Raw genomic sequence first — 16,659 nt, forward strand, 5'->3', positions numbered from 1 at the left:
GGAGAGTTGGTGCAGCTGGCTCATTTTTGAAATCTGTGTTTTATCATCATCTTCCACTCTAGTGGGATAATCACTAACATTCTTGGAAGAGTCAATGATAAAGTTTTAAAAAATCTTCTTCTCTTTGTTCCACCCCTCCTCCCTGGTGTAGAATGCTCTAGGTTACCACTGTGACCGGAGTCTGCTCTCTTCCTTGGTGAGCTGGATCGTGGCAGGCAACATCACTCCATCTTTCATAGAAGGCTTGTCCATGCCCACTCAGGTATGAAGTCCACTGAGAGGACCATTTGTGATCTTTGTCAACTTCAATGTTGTTATCATCCTTATTAATCGATTACTAATAGCCTGCAATTACTAACATTTGTTTAGCACTTAGTACACAGAGGTACGCTTTTCCACTTGGCAGCCCTCTGCCAAGCCCTGTCTATTTTAGAGGTGTTAACAGAGGTTGGGCCAACAGCTTGACTGCTGAGAGGTTAAGAATGGCGGCCTGGAGCCAGATGGCCCAGGTTTCAGTCTTGGTTCTTCCATTTATTAGCTGTGTGCATTGGGTCACCTGCTTACATCTCCGTCTTCAACTGTCAAATGAGAATATGATTGCACCTTTAGGTAAAGCATTCAGAACCATGCCTAACACATAGCACTAAGTATTGGCCCTCGTTATTGTCATCTTTATTACTGGTGACATTATTTTCCATCACTATTACCACTTCTCAGACTGTATAATAAATCAGGTCTCTCTTTCATCATTTAAATCACTAAAATCAACATTTCAGTCTTACTTCCTGTTCTTCCTCATACCTCTTGTGATTGAGCAGAAACCGGCTCCTTGCTGTCACCTAGACCCATCTCTGCTTCCTCACCTCCATGCCTCTGCCTCAATTTCTCTCAGAGACCTGCTTTTCCCACGTGTCTATGCAGAGCCTTCTCTGATCCAGCCCTTTGCCTTCATGCAGTCCTCACCACTGCTCACAGTTTTGGTTACTATATATTAGTCTTGTCTACTCTAATAGATGGGACATTTCTTAAGGACAGAGCCCATGTCTGGCCCTCTTTTCTGCCCCTCACGCATACAGAACTTGTCCAGTAAATATTGTTGGGTGAATGAACATCCTTCTTGAAGTAGACTTTCCAGATGAGTTTAACATTTTCCAGTTGTCTGTTTTTGTTTTATTCTATAAATGTGACAAGAATATAGGTAGGTATTAAATATGTGTTAATTTTATAAACTAAATATTTGCTGACTGAGATTGATCATTGAAAACATTTTTTTCCCTGAAGCGCTGGGGATTGAACTCAGGCTCTCATGCATGCTAGGCAAGTGCTCTACCATTGAGCTACAGCCCCAGCCTTAGCAAAGATTTTAACTTCAACTCAGGATGATTGTATTAGTTGAGTTAGTGGCTCATTTCCTTCCCCTTTCTCTGGTGTCATCATAGGTCTGGTTTGCATGGATTGTGCTGAACATGGAATCCATCTTTGAAGAGGACTCCCAGCTCAGAAGAGTTGTTGAAGGGGAATTGGTTATAAACTCTGCTTTTACCCCTGACCAAGCTCTGAAGGTGCAAATAGTAGTTCTGCATTTGAGTGGTGGGGTGGCTTACACTGCGGTGCTGAGGGATTTGGGATTCACCTTAACTTGTGAACTTCTGTGTTTTCTTTTCTTGTGAATATTTGGAAATCCCAAACACCCAATCCCAATATTTAAAACATTTGTGTAATTGAAGTGTATACTTGGCTTCCCAAAGTTCATTTAGCAACTGGCGTCATACTCAGTAACTTAGAGGTGTGTTCATTGCTCAAGTGAAGGGGATTGCTGTTTTCTTGAAGCAATTGCCATTGTCTCCCAGGTGCATCAGAATCCCTTTGAAAACTTGTTAAAAATTGGATTCCTGATCCCAGCTTTTGAGAGTCTGAATTGTAACCAGGAATTTCTTTTTAACTCCCTGATTCTTAGGCTCACTAATGTGTGAGAAAGACTGAAATAGGGCTTTGGATTTAAAGACCATCTTCTTTTTTTTTTCTTTAATTTAAATTAATGGTTTTATTTATATCGTTAGCATTAAGGACTGTCTGTTTTAGATGCCATAGTATATATTTTGCTTTTGAGTTTCAGAGCCTCTCCAGGAATTCAGTATTCTTAGAAGTCCTTTTAAAATCTAAAATTTCAAAAGACTGATAGAGTTTGACAGTGAGATTGACTTTTGTTTGATTTTCATATCATTCTATGGCCTTGCTCTATAGCATTTTTCATGCAAGAGAATTTCATAAATAGAAGTTAGTTTAGACTAGATGATTCTTTTTTTTTTAAGAGAGAGTGAGAGAGGAAAGAGAGAGAGAGAGAGAGAGAGAGAATTTTTTTAATATCTATTTTTTAGTTATCGGCGGACACAACATCTTTGTTTGTACGTGGTGCTGAGAATCAAACCCGGGCCGCACGCATGCCAGGCGAGCGCGCTACCACTTGAGCCACATCCTCAGCCCAAGACTAGATGATTCTTAAGACCCATTTTGGTTCTGGGGTCTGTGAAATGTCTTGACAGCAAAAAGTTGCTGCATGTGCCTTGCTACCAAGGAGGTTAATGTGGCAGTCAGTGGGCTGGAGAAGTGAGTTTTGTGTGACTTTTTTTTTCTTACTGAATTGAAAACAAAATGTTTAGTATTGCATTTGGGTCACTTAAAGTAAACTGTCTGTGTCCGTTTCTTAGCTAAAGCTTCTTCTCTGTTGTAGAAAGCCCAGGCCCAGCTGAAGCTCCCGATCGTCCCGTCCCTACAGAGGCTGCTGATTTATCGCTGGGCCCACCAGGCTCTGGTCACACCTTCTGATCATCCTCTTCTGCCACTCATCTGGCAGAAGTTCTTCCTCCTGTATCTTCACCGCCCAGGACCACAATATGGGTACGGTACCTGTGAGTCCATTCCTGAGACTGTGCTCTTACAGTGGAGTGTGAATCAGCATCATTCTTTGGTGACTTTAAACTAGAAGTCTTCCTCACTCTGTTTAAAATTTATTAGAATAGATCTTTTTTGAGTTTTTAGGTATCTTGAAGCAGCTTTTCTTTACCATTCTTTGTCCCACACTCTGACTCTGTGCTTTAAACCTCTGGAGATGGCAAAGGGAAAGAAACTTCTTCAAACAGAGGCTCTGTGTGTGACCACTGTGGGACTTGGGCAAGGTCTTTTAGACAGAGTCTTTCGAGTAGCTTAGGGCTTTGCTAAGTCTGGTCTCAAACTTGTGATCTTCCTGCCTCAGTCTCTGGAGTTGCTGGGATTATAGACATGAACCACCACACACACCTTCCCTGCCCTTTTTATTTTTGATTTTGAGACAGGGTCTCAGTAAGTTGCCCAGCTGGCCTTGAACTTTTGATCCTCCTGCATCAGCAGTGCCATCATGCTGACTTTATTCTTTTTAAAAGTACTTTCATATATAGTTCCACCTTCTCTCTAGGGGATATGTTCCAAAATCCCCTGTGGGTCCTTGAAGCCATGGATAGTAACTGAACAATAGATATGCTGTTTTCCTTATATATACACATACTTATGGTAAAGTTTAATTTATAAATTAGGCACAGTAAGAGAGTAACAATAACTAATAATGCATTAGGACCATTATACTGAATATATACTGAAATAAAATTCTTTTAAACCTAAGCATTTTTTATTTCTAGAATTTTCCATTTAATATTTTTGGACGAGGGTTGATTGTAGGTAATTGAATCCACTGAAAGCGAAACTATGAATGAGGAGACACTACTGTACATATCTTGTGGCATCCTCAAAATATCCTTTGAGGTAGAAGTAACAGGTATTGATTTAGTGGTGTGTGGATCTAGCCATAGTAACTTGCCTAGCTGATTGACACATAGAAAGAGGATCTTGTGTTGAAATGTTATAGATCTGTGCTTTTATTTTTTAAGGTTACCCATAGATGGTTGTATTGGAAGAAGGTTTTTTCAAAGTCCTGCTCATATCAACTTGTTGAAAGACATGAAGAGACGCCTGACTGAGGTGGCCGATTTCCACCATGCTGCGAGCAAGGCCATCCGTGTTCCAGCAGAGGGCAGTGAAGGGCTACCAGAGAGCCAGGATGTCACCCCTGGTTACCTGACTTCTCCAGAACTGCACACAGAACTCGTGAGGTATGATGGTCATTTAGCAGTTTCCCTTTGTTGTTTGCAGCGTGGGTCCTGGGCTGGCACAGTTAGCTGTGGTTCAGTCTCTAGATGTTACTCTTAATCCTGTGAGATTGAATCCACATGCTTTGATTCATATTGGCATATTGAAATGTTTTTCCCTTATGTTCCTCAAGAGAGAAGTGATGCAGCCACTTGGATATAGCGGGAGTCTGAGTGATAATCGGTGTTGACAACCTCTTCTACTTCTCCTTTTTTTTTTTTTTTTGCCAATTTTAAATAGTTTTATTTATGACATTGCATTTTCCACTTACAGTGCTTATGAAGTGCAATGTTATTTTCTTTCTCTTCTGTTTCTTCATGTAAAAATAGAAATAAATCAAAAGAAATTGATCACAGCAGGCACACAACTAAAGCCTTCTAGAAGAGCTCTTTAGAAATCAGTGACCCTGTTTGGGCTCTATAAATGTGGTTCATAGAGTCACCCTGTGGGATTCAGGGATCCACCTGGGGTGGTGGTAGTGGTGGGGCCAAACTTTATCAAAATGGGAGGTTGGAGAACTAGGAAGTAGGTTTGGGTTTTATTCACATTGTTCCCTCACCTTTCATCTGTAAATTTAATGTAAACCAAATATTAATCTTACAAATAGGACTTAATAAAAATGACTCTTAATAATTAACTCTGACTACAAAATAGCTTGGTAGGGAAAGCCAGCATTTTATCTGGCACTGAGGCCTCAGGCTTACTTGACCTTAGCCCCTCAGGATTTGTTCTCAGCCTTCAAAATAATTTCTCCACTTGCTTGGATGAAGGAAAACTCATTTTTTAAAAAACTAGGCTTAATTTCTTTGAACATTTCAGATCAGCCAACAAAGACTTTGATACTCCTTCTGTCTCTCTTAAATCCACCCCTTGTGGTGTTTATAAAGTGGCCATCTATCTCACTGAGTCAGAAACTGGAAGGGAGAACTACACACATACTAACCTCTTTCCTTAAGGCCCTCATAGCCCTTCCATGTCTGTCTTCTAGACACTCTGCCCTGCAGGTAAAGGACGTAGTCTTCCACTTCACTGAGCATGGCCACTTGCTGATTTCTGGTCATTTGTGTGTGCCAGCTACTTTTCTAGTTCTGTTGATGGAAACAACTACTCAGAATATCAGTGACCTTAGCTAGTGGACTTTGTGCCTTGTAAAAACAAAAATAAAGGAAACATAATTATATTTTTAAAAAAGTTTTTATTGGAAAATCAAGTTGTTGTTTTTTTAAAAAAAATTTTTTTTAAAGCCTGACTTTGTTTATTCCTTCTTAATGGGAACAGGGTGCACACATGGTAGTGAGTTTGATTTATAATTCCTCAAGTCAGGAGCTGGCCATGGAGTCTCTGGCTGGCAAGTTCTTTCAATGCAAAAGTTTTCTGAAAGAGAAAATTTGATCATTTGAATGTTATTTTCACTTTTTCAAACAGTAGGGCTTACTGTGACTGAATTGTTCAGGAAAGCAAAGCTGCAAATTCAGATTCTAGGGCTGTGGTATAATCATCTCCTTCAGTTACTTTTTCTGTACACTGTGTTTAACCCTGTGTTAATAATGGAACTCCCAAAGACCCTTCTTTAGACTTTTTTTTTTTTTTTTTTTTGAGCAATTATTGCATCAGATTTTAACGATCGGGGACAGTTCTCTACTGCTGGACTATGAATTTTTTGGGAGGGGTGGTGGTTGTTTGGTATATTTTCTGGATTGTGGGCTTTCTTTACCCTGATAGACTTGTGCCAGAGGTCTTAGCAATGTAAGAAACTTCATCTGAACATTTAAAAACTCATATAACTTATGTTTTTATCTTTTAGGCTCTTCAATGTATATATATTATGGCTAGAAGATGAAAATTTTCAAAAAGGAGATACCTATATCCCTTCTCTACCAAAGCATTATGATATTCACAGGCTAGCAAAAGTGATGCAGAATCAGCAGGTAAAACTATGGCATTGTCTTGTTGAGCATTTCTGAATGTCATTTGAACCAGTCATAGTTACAATCTCAGGGTGAAACCACTTATTGATATGGAAATGGGTGGTCATGGGAATGGTCATTATTTCTGTAGGTTTTCTCAATATGTAAGTGATTGTGTTGAGGATATTCCCTTTTGAATCTCTAGCCCCACTGTGACTATACCTGGAGGCCTAAACTCATTTTTGAGCTTTTTACAACTTCTACATAGTCTTTCTTTGACTGTTTGTATTCTTTTTTATTTTAAATTGTCATCAGCAGAACACTTTTAAGCAATCATCTTTACCATAAAAAAAGCTCAGGGAAAGTTTAAAAATATTTTTATTTTTTGCAGTTCAGGATTGAGCCCAGGGCCTTATGCATACTTGGCAAATATTCTACCATCAAGCTATATGCCCAGCCATTAGTGGAAAGAATTTTAAGCATTCATAAGTTACACAGGTGGTCAGTTGTAGGGAGGAGATGAGGAGCTCACCTTTGTCTTTGAAGAGGTTTATTTCTTGGTGTCTCAGCTCTGGTGGCTTTTCTAGAACCACTCGATTCTAGTCTCTGTGTGTCCTAAACTGTTTTCTTTCTGGCACCCAAAGATGTCTTTGATCCTTTTTCAGATCCAAACCTCTAATCTCTGGTTTCTTGAAGCTTCTGTGGCCAGCTTGAGGTAGGGCTGAGATTGCAGGGAGACATGTCTGTCCTATTCTGGATCCTTTCTTCTAGAGCCTGAACTGTATTGGGCATTGACCCCAATGTTGGAATGTGATTTGAGAACCTCTAAGATTTGAGAGGCTTGCCATTGGACCCTTAAGCCTACCTACTTCCACATAATGTGTAATACTTCCTCTCCTGTTGGTTCTGCTGTTTTCTTTTCCTTCCCTTTTTCCCAGGAGTACTTACTGAGTGCCTTCTACATTCTAAGAGTCTAATGTCAAAGATACAAAGAGATGTGATATACTCTTTGCTTATAAGGAGCTTCTTGACAAATGGGGGCCTAAACATTTATCATGTCTGTGATCAAGACTGGGAGTTAAATGCAGGGTGCTGTGGAAGCAGAGAGGGGCTGCAGTGGTGGGAGACCTATGAACTGAGCCCTGGGGACAGATGGGGACAGATGCAGGTTAGGTAAGAGCTCTCCTGCTGAGCCACTTCAGCAGCCCTCTTCTGAAGTATTTATATGGAGAACTATCTAAATAACCCATCAGTGATTAAATGGATGAATTAAAAATATATTGAGGAACAATCATAGATTTTATGATGGGTTAATTACACAAGAACTCCAAAATTTCTAGCTTGGGTAGTTAGAAATGCTATTTACCAAGATAGAGAATGTAGTAAGAGGAAGTGCCTATGGCTTCAGAGAGCTTCTTATTCTGCTGTATTATCAAGCACTTGGCCTGAAGGGGAGATACAGAACTAGAATTCAGGAATGAGGCTGGGTGGGAAACGTGGGTTTAAGAGTGATAGAATGTTTAGATTAAGCAGAGGACTGAAAGTGGAATTCTGAGAAATAACATGTAGGGCCCAGAGGAATAAGGCTGAGGAAAGAGGAAAAGTAAATGTGAGATCATGGTGGCCTCAAATCCTTTTAGTGCTGTTCCATGCTCACCTCTTCTTTACATTCTACATCCAAAGTCCTTATCCAAACCTTTGCACAATATAGGTACTTTAAATTTTTTTAAAAAATTTACCATAGCTTTCTTGGTTCTTTCCCATTTATTCTTGTTCCTTAGCATTTGCAATCAATTGCTTTTCTTTTTTTAAGTTTTTGCTTACCATTTAATATGCAACTTTAAAAAAAAAAATCTGTAACTAAAACTCCTGGAATTGTCTTTTGCTTACCCATCAGCAACTCCCAGTATTTGCTTTAATCTGTTCGTCTCTGCCAACAGTTATTTAGTGCAGAGATGGATAGGGTGATCTGGTGATGGTATTGATAGGAAATGTGTTGTCTACATAGCAGGAGGATCTGCAACAGTCCAGGTGCAGGATTACTTTGGAGCTTCTTCTCTGATCCTGGAATGCCTTGTCCTGTGCTTAGTTTAGAAATAATGATTTAGGATTTGATAACAGTGGCTTATTAAGAAGCCAGTACATTTTTAGGATTAGAGGGATCCTTGGGACTGTGGAACACTTAATGGGGGTTGGGGGCAAGGAGATCATTGTCTACAAAACCATAGTTCATGTTTGATTACTTGTTATGCTGTTTGAAGTCACCATTAATGTGTGTTATTGTCTGACATTTTTATTGTTGTTCAGGGTAGCCCACCATTCTAATATGTGGCGATCCCCAAAATAAAGTAAATATAGTTCAGAATATGCAAGATAGCCCACTGAAATATGGAAAGAAAATACTAGAGCCTGTTTTTTCTCATTTTATCTGTTTATTTATTTTATCTTTTTTATGAGTAAATTCTGCCATCTATAAAAATAGAGTAACATAATAGATATGCCCTTTTCCCCCTTCCTTCATGTGTCTAGTTTTCTCTACTCTCTGCTGTATTATCTTGGAGGTAAACTTAGAGGTCATTTGATACATAAAAGTTTTTTTTTAAAAGATAAAGATAAAATAACCCAATAGCATTAATGTCTAGAAAATATTAATAATTTCTTAATATCAAATATCTAGCCATCTGTTCAAACTTTTTCTTACTTCAAATGTGATAATTTTAAAATTTATTTTTTGGTGCTGGGGATTGGTTGCAGTGGCACTCTGGCACCAACCTATATACCTGGTCTTTTTTTCCCCACCCCCTTTTGGTACTGAGGATTGAAACCAGGGGCATTGTGTCACTGAGCTATACCCCCAGTTATGTTTTATAATTGTGTATTTTGAGACAGGGTTTTGCTAAGTTGTCAAGGCTCATATTGAACTTGCAGTCCTCCTGCCTTCGCCTCCTGAGTCATTGGGATTACAATCATGCACTATCACCCCTGGCAAAAAAAGTTATTTTTTAAATCATGGTACAGTTTAAAAAAAGAAGTTGCAAATATTGCTAACATTATTAGTGACCATTTAAAATGCAGTCTATTCTAATGTTAGAGAATTTGAAGTTGACTATCTCATATTGAAACTTACTAGTTCACTTTATAGTTTTATATGTGAATAATAGTTTGTCAGAATTCAAGTACTATGGTTTTATTCTAGGATCTGTGGATGGAGTACTTGAACATGGAACGTATCTATCATGAGTTCCAGGAAACTGTTAGTGTGTGGATGCAGGTCAAGCTCGAATCCCATTCCATACCCTGCAGCTTGTCAGCACAGCTGGACTTCACTGATCCTTTGTTGGGTGAGTTTTATTATCATCAGCTCCTTTCAAGACTGACTGACTGAATGAATGAATGATTGTATCAGAGTCATTGAGGATTACCTTTTCCACACTTTTATCCCTCTGGTGAGAATTGCTTTTGAGTTTAATGTTAACTTAGGACCACTAAGGACTAGGTTAGGTTGCAAATGAGAATCCAAACCAGAAATGACTTAAATGTCTTTGTGTAGAGATTTTCATTTCCCTCACATAGAAGAAGTTTGGAGGCAAGCAGTTAAGAGTACTAGGGTGGGCTCATGACCCCTGCAAGCTTTCAAGGACTTCGTTCCTTCTTTCCTTGCTGTCCCACTGTTTGCACAGATGGCATTCACTTCCAGTTCAGGATGGCTGTTTATGTTTTACTTTCCCCTTCCCATTCACATTCCAATCAGCAGAATGGGAAATCTTTCTTAAAAAACTCTTTCAAGAAGCTCACAGACTTTCTAGTTATATCTCATTGCCCCAAACTGAGACATAGGGCTGAACCTAGCTGGAAAGGAAGCTGGGATGCTCATGATTCATTTATTTTTTGATGCTTTAAAAAGAAATTTCAATTTACTTAGGAAACTATGTGTAAAGTGCAACTTCAAATGTAATTATTGTGGGTTTATAGTTTTAGTATTCAAAAGTCTATTTTTCTTTTATACTTTTTTTCTGAACCCAGAACCTTTACCACTCGAATGGACCACATTTCCAGAATAGTCTACTATTGTTTCTAGAGGATGTTATAAATTATCAGTTCTCTATGCTGGGCTACCAAAAGCCTATTTAACTTATAAAGTTGCTGATGTATTTCAATAACAAAATTATAGAAGATTATAGTTGACTATAAACTCACCCAACAAAGGATCAGTGAAGTCCAGCTGTGCCGACAATATAATTAACACATTAATGTTAATTGCTGAATGTTTTTAAAATATAGAACATAAAAGTAAAATTGTAAATACAATTGTTGCCCAAAATATTGTAATATATAATATAATAGAATACTGAAGTGATTCAGAAAAAGGCAAAAGAAAACAAACAAACAAAACCCTCTTATTCCTCTTATTTCAGCTCTGCTTCAACCAGCTTGTTAGGTGTGTGAAAAGCAAAAATAGAACCTCTCTGGGCTTAAGTTTTGCAAAATGAAGGTGCTGACAGTCTTATCTAATACTTCAAAAAATTTCTCTCCAACATCTTTTTCCTTTGCTTTTTTCCCTGAAATAATAATAATAATAATAATAATAATAATAATAATAATAATAATAATAATATTTTTCTGATTATAAAGGTTATGTGCTCATTGGAAAAATAAATAAATAAATAAAAGCAAGCCAGGCATGGTGGTACATGTCTGTAATCCCAGCAACTTGGGAAGCTGAGACATGAGGATTGCAAGTTCAAGGCCAGCCTTAACACCTTAGTGAGGCCCTCAGCATCTTAGGGATACCCTATCTCAAATAAATTAAGGTAGTATACACCTGTAATTCCAGTGGCTCAGGAGGCTGAGACAGGAGGATTGAGAGTTCAGAGCCAACTTGAGCAGAAGTGAGGTGCTAAAAGCAACTTAGCAAGACCCTGTCCCTAAATAAAATACAAAAAAAGGCTAGGGATGTAACTCAGTGGCCGAATGCCCCTGAGTTCAATCCTTGGTTACCCCCCAAAAAATTTAAAAAGGGCTTAGGGATGTATCTCAGTGGTAAAGCACCCCTGGGTTTCCCTGGTACCAAATAAAGAGAGAGAGAAAGAAAAGAAAAGCAGTATAGGAAGATATATAGAGGAAGGTTTGAAAATGGCCTTCTACCTAAGTATTCAGATTTTCATTTTCTACTCCTGAAAGTTACATGAGAAGAATGAACATGTGTTTAGATCTGGAAACTAGTAAATGCTTTCTGTTCATGCCTGTGTGTCTGTAATGCTTTCATTGATACCCCAGTACTGCCCTAAAAGGCTAATTGTCTTTTCTAGAGTTAATACAATAATTTAGATGGTTTTGGCCACTGTCCTAGTACTTTATGTATATTAACTTAGTCCTCACATCAGTACAGTTTGAGTGTTCCTTGTTAAGCAGATAAGCAACCCAAGTGTAGGATGGTTGTTGGGTAACTTGCCTACATGGGCCATATCTGGGAATTCTGGCAGAGCTGCCTGGCTCCTGAGACCCTTCTGTTCACCACTTAAAAATATTCCTATTTCTTGTTTCTGGCCATCAGTACAGGTTGCAATTCTAAACAAAATTGGGGCCTGTGTTTCTGAATAATAATTTTCAGGTTTTTTTCAAAGGAGAGCAGATTAGGTGATGATTATATCAATGATTGAACTTGTGGTTATGGTTGTAGGAAAAATTTGATAAGCATACTTATGACACTGATTTATATTTCTTGACCTATTTTCTTGGATTGAAAATTTTTTCAGTTGTGGTCCAACGTATGCCCTGAATTTTAATTTTTTTCTCTTTTATTTTGTATTTAAAATATTATCCTTGATTTTTCTTTCATGGTAAGTTTTATTGGGTTGAAAGGGCCCCCAATTTGTCTTTTAGAGTCATGACCTGTAATGTTGTTTGAAAGAAACTCTAACACAGATGGTCACAAGTCTTATCCAGTGATGACTATCCAACTTTGTCACATCTGTGCAAAGAGTGGTGGTTCTAGTGGAAAAACACCAGTTACAAAGGACAGTGCTGTGCTTGATCCTTTTGGAATGTTAACTTCCATCTGTTTGGGGTATAAACAATACAAGTCTCCTTCTGCCAAGTAAAATTATGGCCATTAAATTTTCTTTGATTTTTCTCAACAAGAATAGAAAGTTGAATGTTACATCTGGAATGAGATCGGAAATCCATAGTCGTTGCTTAAGTATTGTTGACTTACTGATCTGAAGTTTCCTTGACCTCTCTCCTCTGATAACTTTACTATTGAAAAGAATCTGGTGTATAACAGCAGTTTTCCTAGTGTTCTCAGTTCCACCTGCTGTTGGTATGTATATAGCAAGGTGCAGAGAGGGAGAGGAGATAGAAACTTATTAGACACATACCATATATACTATTCCATATTAAGTGCAAGAAATATCAGATTTTTTAATTTTATTAATCAGTCTGGGACCATGTGTGATCTAGTGCAGAACTGCTTGGTATGGATTCACCTTTATTTCTTTTGTATGGAACTGGGCAGCTTATTTGGACTATCAGAGCATTTGCTAAGTGAGTGAATGAATAAGTGACTAACTGACTATGTGACTGCATAAACATGGGTGCTTTTGGATTTTATGCCCATGTCTTCCTTCATTTTATCTTTTATACTTCTAGCCCTGCTGTTCAAATCTTGAATTAGTTTTAGATTTTTGGTTTTATTTTATTCCATAATGCTTATTCCTTCTTCTCCTGTCCTTCAAAGTGTCTTTGGATGGTGGCATTAAGCTATTTTTTTTTTTTTTGCGGGGGCGGTGGGGGGATACTGGGTGAACTCAACCACTGAATTATATCTCCAGCCCTATTTTGTATTTTATTTAGAGACAGAGTCTCACTGAGTTGATTAGCCGTTGCTGAGGCTGGCTTTGAACTCACAATCCTCCTGTCTCAGCCTCTCGAGCTGCTGGGATTAGCAGGTGTGCGCCACTGCACCCTGTGCTGTTAAACTCCTAACTGGACTACTTGCCTCTGAATCTACGCTGTTAGCCTCATCCATCGTCTAGATGGTAGCTACTGTGTCTTGAGCTTGCTTAGAGCTGCTCTCTAGATCCCTTTTACTCTAACATCAAGTCCAAACAGCTTAGTATGTCATGAAAGGCTGTCAGAAGTAGTAATTTAATATCATTAACTTTTGCTCTTTAGCTACCATTATATTATCAAATTTTCAAGGACAGGGATTCTATTGAATTGTAGCACATGCCCCTGCTGAGCTCCTAGCTCCTAGTAGAATGTTACTAGACCCATGGGTGTTTACTCAAAACTCATAAGAACCAGAAAATAATGATTTTTATGGCTCCTTGTGGGTTAAGGAACCAATCTGGGGATCTCTAGCATTCTTTATAAAGTAACAGAGCACAGCTTTGTACCATTTGGTATAGTACTACTTACTAGTACCCATTACCTTGTAAATATATTTTTTCTTTTAGCCAAAGAAAGGATCTTAAGTAACTTGCGGAAACACGAGGCTCCCCAACCTCCCCTTGTTCTGCATCCCATGAGGCCTCCTGTGCCAGTTATTTCCTCGACCGTCCTGCTGAGTCACAAGGAAACTACCCAACTGGTGTGTATAGACCTGAACGTGCTGCAGCAGCAGGCCAGGTAAGACCACGTGCCCTCTGGGGTCATGCTCCCGGGCTTGGCTGCCTTGCCAGCCTGGATGATTTAGTACCTGACTGGCATCTTCATGGGCGCTCTCACCGTGAGGTAATTTGACCAAACTGGCCCGGGCAGTTCACTTGGTGAACGGAGCCTTGACAAGTCTTTGAATTTTATGTTGAAATTATGTTTGCTTTTCTTGTGGACTGCCAATCTGACTTATTTTCTGTGGGGGCACTTCTGAGTGACAGCAGTATTGGCCAAGATTTTCTTATGCTTCCCTGAGGAGACTTTCTGATACTGGAAAATGGTGTTGGAAGTGGGGATGAAGAGTTTTGCTTTCTTTTGTCACTGCTTTGCTCTGTGAACTCTTTGTTCTTTAGAAAATTGACATAGTCACTTGGTTGACGCATGAGAAAGTCCTTCAGTGTTTTTAGTTCACACGGTAGACACAGAGTACACTGTTCAAGGTTTTGATGCTAGCTTACACTCTTGTAAGGAGCGTATGTGGAGAAGTCTCTTTTATTAATAGTAAATGAGCCTTATTTTTGTTTTTGTAGATCTTTTGTTCCTTTTTATTGGCAAATTATACACAACAGTAAGATTCATTGTTATATATTTGTATGTGCACATAAATATTACAGTATAATTTGGTCAATTTCATTCTCCTAGCATCTCTCTAAATAAGCCTTATTTTTACAAATCCCATATAAATCAATTTTTTAATGATGTTTTTTTTCCTTGCCTCCGTTTGATCCCAATGTTTATTGTGCACACTTTAATCCCAATGTTGTGTGCATACTTGTGCATCTGCCCATTAACATAATAATAAATACAGTTAGAACAGTATTGACATCCCCTATACATAGTTTGCTTTTTTAAGTCTTTGATATTTCAGTTTGAATTGCTAATAACTAAATGTTATTTTACTTAAAATTAAGGCATTCTTTTTTAAAAAAGTTTTTTTTCTAGTTGTAGATGGACAGAGTGCCTTGATTATTTTTGTTTATTTTTATGTGATGCTAAGGATTGAACCCAGTGCCTCACACATGCTAGGCAAGTGCTCTGCCACCGAGCTGTAGCCCCAGCCCAAAGGCACTCCTTTAGCATGAATAAATTAGAGGTCTTCCTTGTTCTTGTATATTTCAGGGTCCATTTTAAAAGCCATATCAATATACAACACATTCTAAATGGATTTATTTGAGTAAAAAGTTGTGCCACTTTACCAGAATGCTTTTTCTTTTTTTCTCTTGTTTCTTAACTTTCTGGTCAGTTGGTCTGCTAGGAGTTGGTTTGGCCAAGCCATGGCACATACACCTTTTGTCTTCTTGTTAATTGTTTTATGTTATAGTACCGGCTGGGGTAGCTGGAAGCCTTTATCACTTTTCATAGAACCTTCCTGAAGACTTTCTTTTACCTTCTGGTGATTTTTTTTAGAACTGCGGCTCTTCGGGAGTCTCAGCAGGTTGCCCTGGATGGTGAGCTGTTGGATATAATGCCCAAACAGTACTTGAATCGAGAAGAACAGACCACACTGCATTTGGAGTGTAGAGGCAGCAGTGGTAAGAAATGCCAGGGAGCAGCAGTTGTAACAGTTCAGGTAGGATTGTTTATAGTCTTTGTAATACAGAGAATTTTAATTGAGTTGCTAATATTGATACATTGTTGAAAAAAAATTGAAAGAACAATAGCCTATGATTTGTGCCTGAAACATTTCATAGTTTTAGGGGGAGTGAGAACACACAAAGCTAATCACACATTTCTTTGAGTACAAGAGTACTACAGGATATTCAAATATGAATTTATAGAAATGTAGAATCATTGTGAAGATGAAGATGGGCTTAAACTGATCCTCAGAAGATTTCAATGATGCTGGTTTGGATTCAGTTAGAAAATACGGGGATGGAGTTTCCATGAAGTCACTAGAGGCCAGTGACTAGATCAGTGTATTAGTAGATCAGTCCATTCTACCTGTTTTGTGGAATAGTGGAAAGGTTGGTGTGAGCTATGACAGCTCTGTGGCTGATACCAAAGACGGCAGGGAACTCCTGAGGACCAATATGGGAAGGACAGAGCCAGCAAGTCAGTTGGGTGTAGCTTGCCAACAGGCTATGAGAGACAGACATGTGACTATATGACTGAACTATATGAACCATATGCTTCAGTTGCCTTCTTGCACTTCTTGCACATCTTTCATTGATGCTAAAAATCAATTCAGTATTTTCTGAGCTGGAAAAGAAATATTTAGAGATAGACACTGCCTGCTGCCTGACCACATTAACACAAAATATCTCTTCTTTGTTTATTTTTGGAAATCAAGGGCAGTTTGTTTTGCTTACCTTTTTATTAGATCTGTATTTTACCTGTTATTTACCTTACATCAATTTCCATGGGAGACTGTTTTCTCTAAAATGTTTTTTCTGAAATAATCTCTTATGCTTACTGTATTTGTTATTACCTGATTTTTTTTTAAATCACAGTTTTATGATTTAAAGTTAAGAAATTTGACATGGAAGAAAAGCTGAGTCCAGCTTATTTTTCTGCATTTTATTATAAACACGTGAGGCTCCTGAAATTGCGTTATCTTTGGCCAGATGCTTTGTAAAGCTAGTTTTCTTTGAGTGTAATTTTTCCCGGTTTCTAATGCTGTGGTAAGACCAAGGTGGAGGTATTTAGGAAGGATCACTTGCTAAACTAATAAAACTGGAAGAAAAGTCTGTCAACTTAGAATGGAGTTTGAGCTGGAGGGAAAAACTGAAGATATGGTTATAACACAAGGGGAGGATCTTATTACTAATCCATGTCTTCACAAATACAGTGTTTGTCCATGTTTTAAAACTGCATACTGTATCTTTGCCAGGACTTTAGTTCCAGATAGAGAAGGGAATTCTCCTAAAATGTATTTTTTTAGTGACTAGTAAGATAAGTACTAATTCTGGCTGATAGC

At 38.3% G+C, this 16,659-nt stretch overlaps 1 protein-coding gene across 2 annotated transcripts in view; it reads left to right on the forward strand.

Annotated features, from left to right (window-relative positions):
- Epg5 (ectopic P-granules 5 autophagy tethering factor) overlaps positions 1-16,659 on the forward strand; it is a 105,937-nt gene that overhangs the window by 54,400 nt on the left and 34,878 nt on the right. For both annotated transcript variants that reach the window (XM_076836583.2, XM_076836584.2), the window contains exons 20-27: positions 152-262; positions 1,440-1,562; positions 2,732-2,898; positions 3,921-4,142; positions 5,984-6,107; positions 9,283-9,427; positions 13,544-13,715; positions 15,150-15,312. In XM_076836583.2, the coding sequence (XP_076692698.2) occupies positions 152-262; positions 1,440-1,562; positions 2,732-2,898; positions 3,921-4,142; positions 5,984-6,107; positions 9,283-9,427; positions 13,544-13,715; positions 15,150-15,312 (1,227 nt within the window). The remainder of the gene's footprint in view (positions 1-151; positions 263-1,439; positions 1,563-2,731; positions 2,899-3,920; positions 4,143-5,983; positions 6,108-9,282; positions 9,428-13,543; positions 13,716-15,149; positions 15,313-16,659) is intronic.

Source organism: Callospermophilus lateralis, chromosome 17, assembly GCF_048772815.1.
Source record: "Callospermophilus lateralis isolate mCalLat2 chromosome 17, mCalLat2.hap1, whole genome shotgun sequence".
NCBI classification, from domain to species: domain Eukaryota; kingdom Metazoa; phylum Chordata; class Mammalia; order Rodentia; family Sciuridae; genus Callospermophilus; species Callospermophilus lateralis.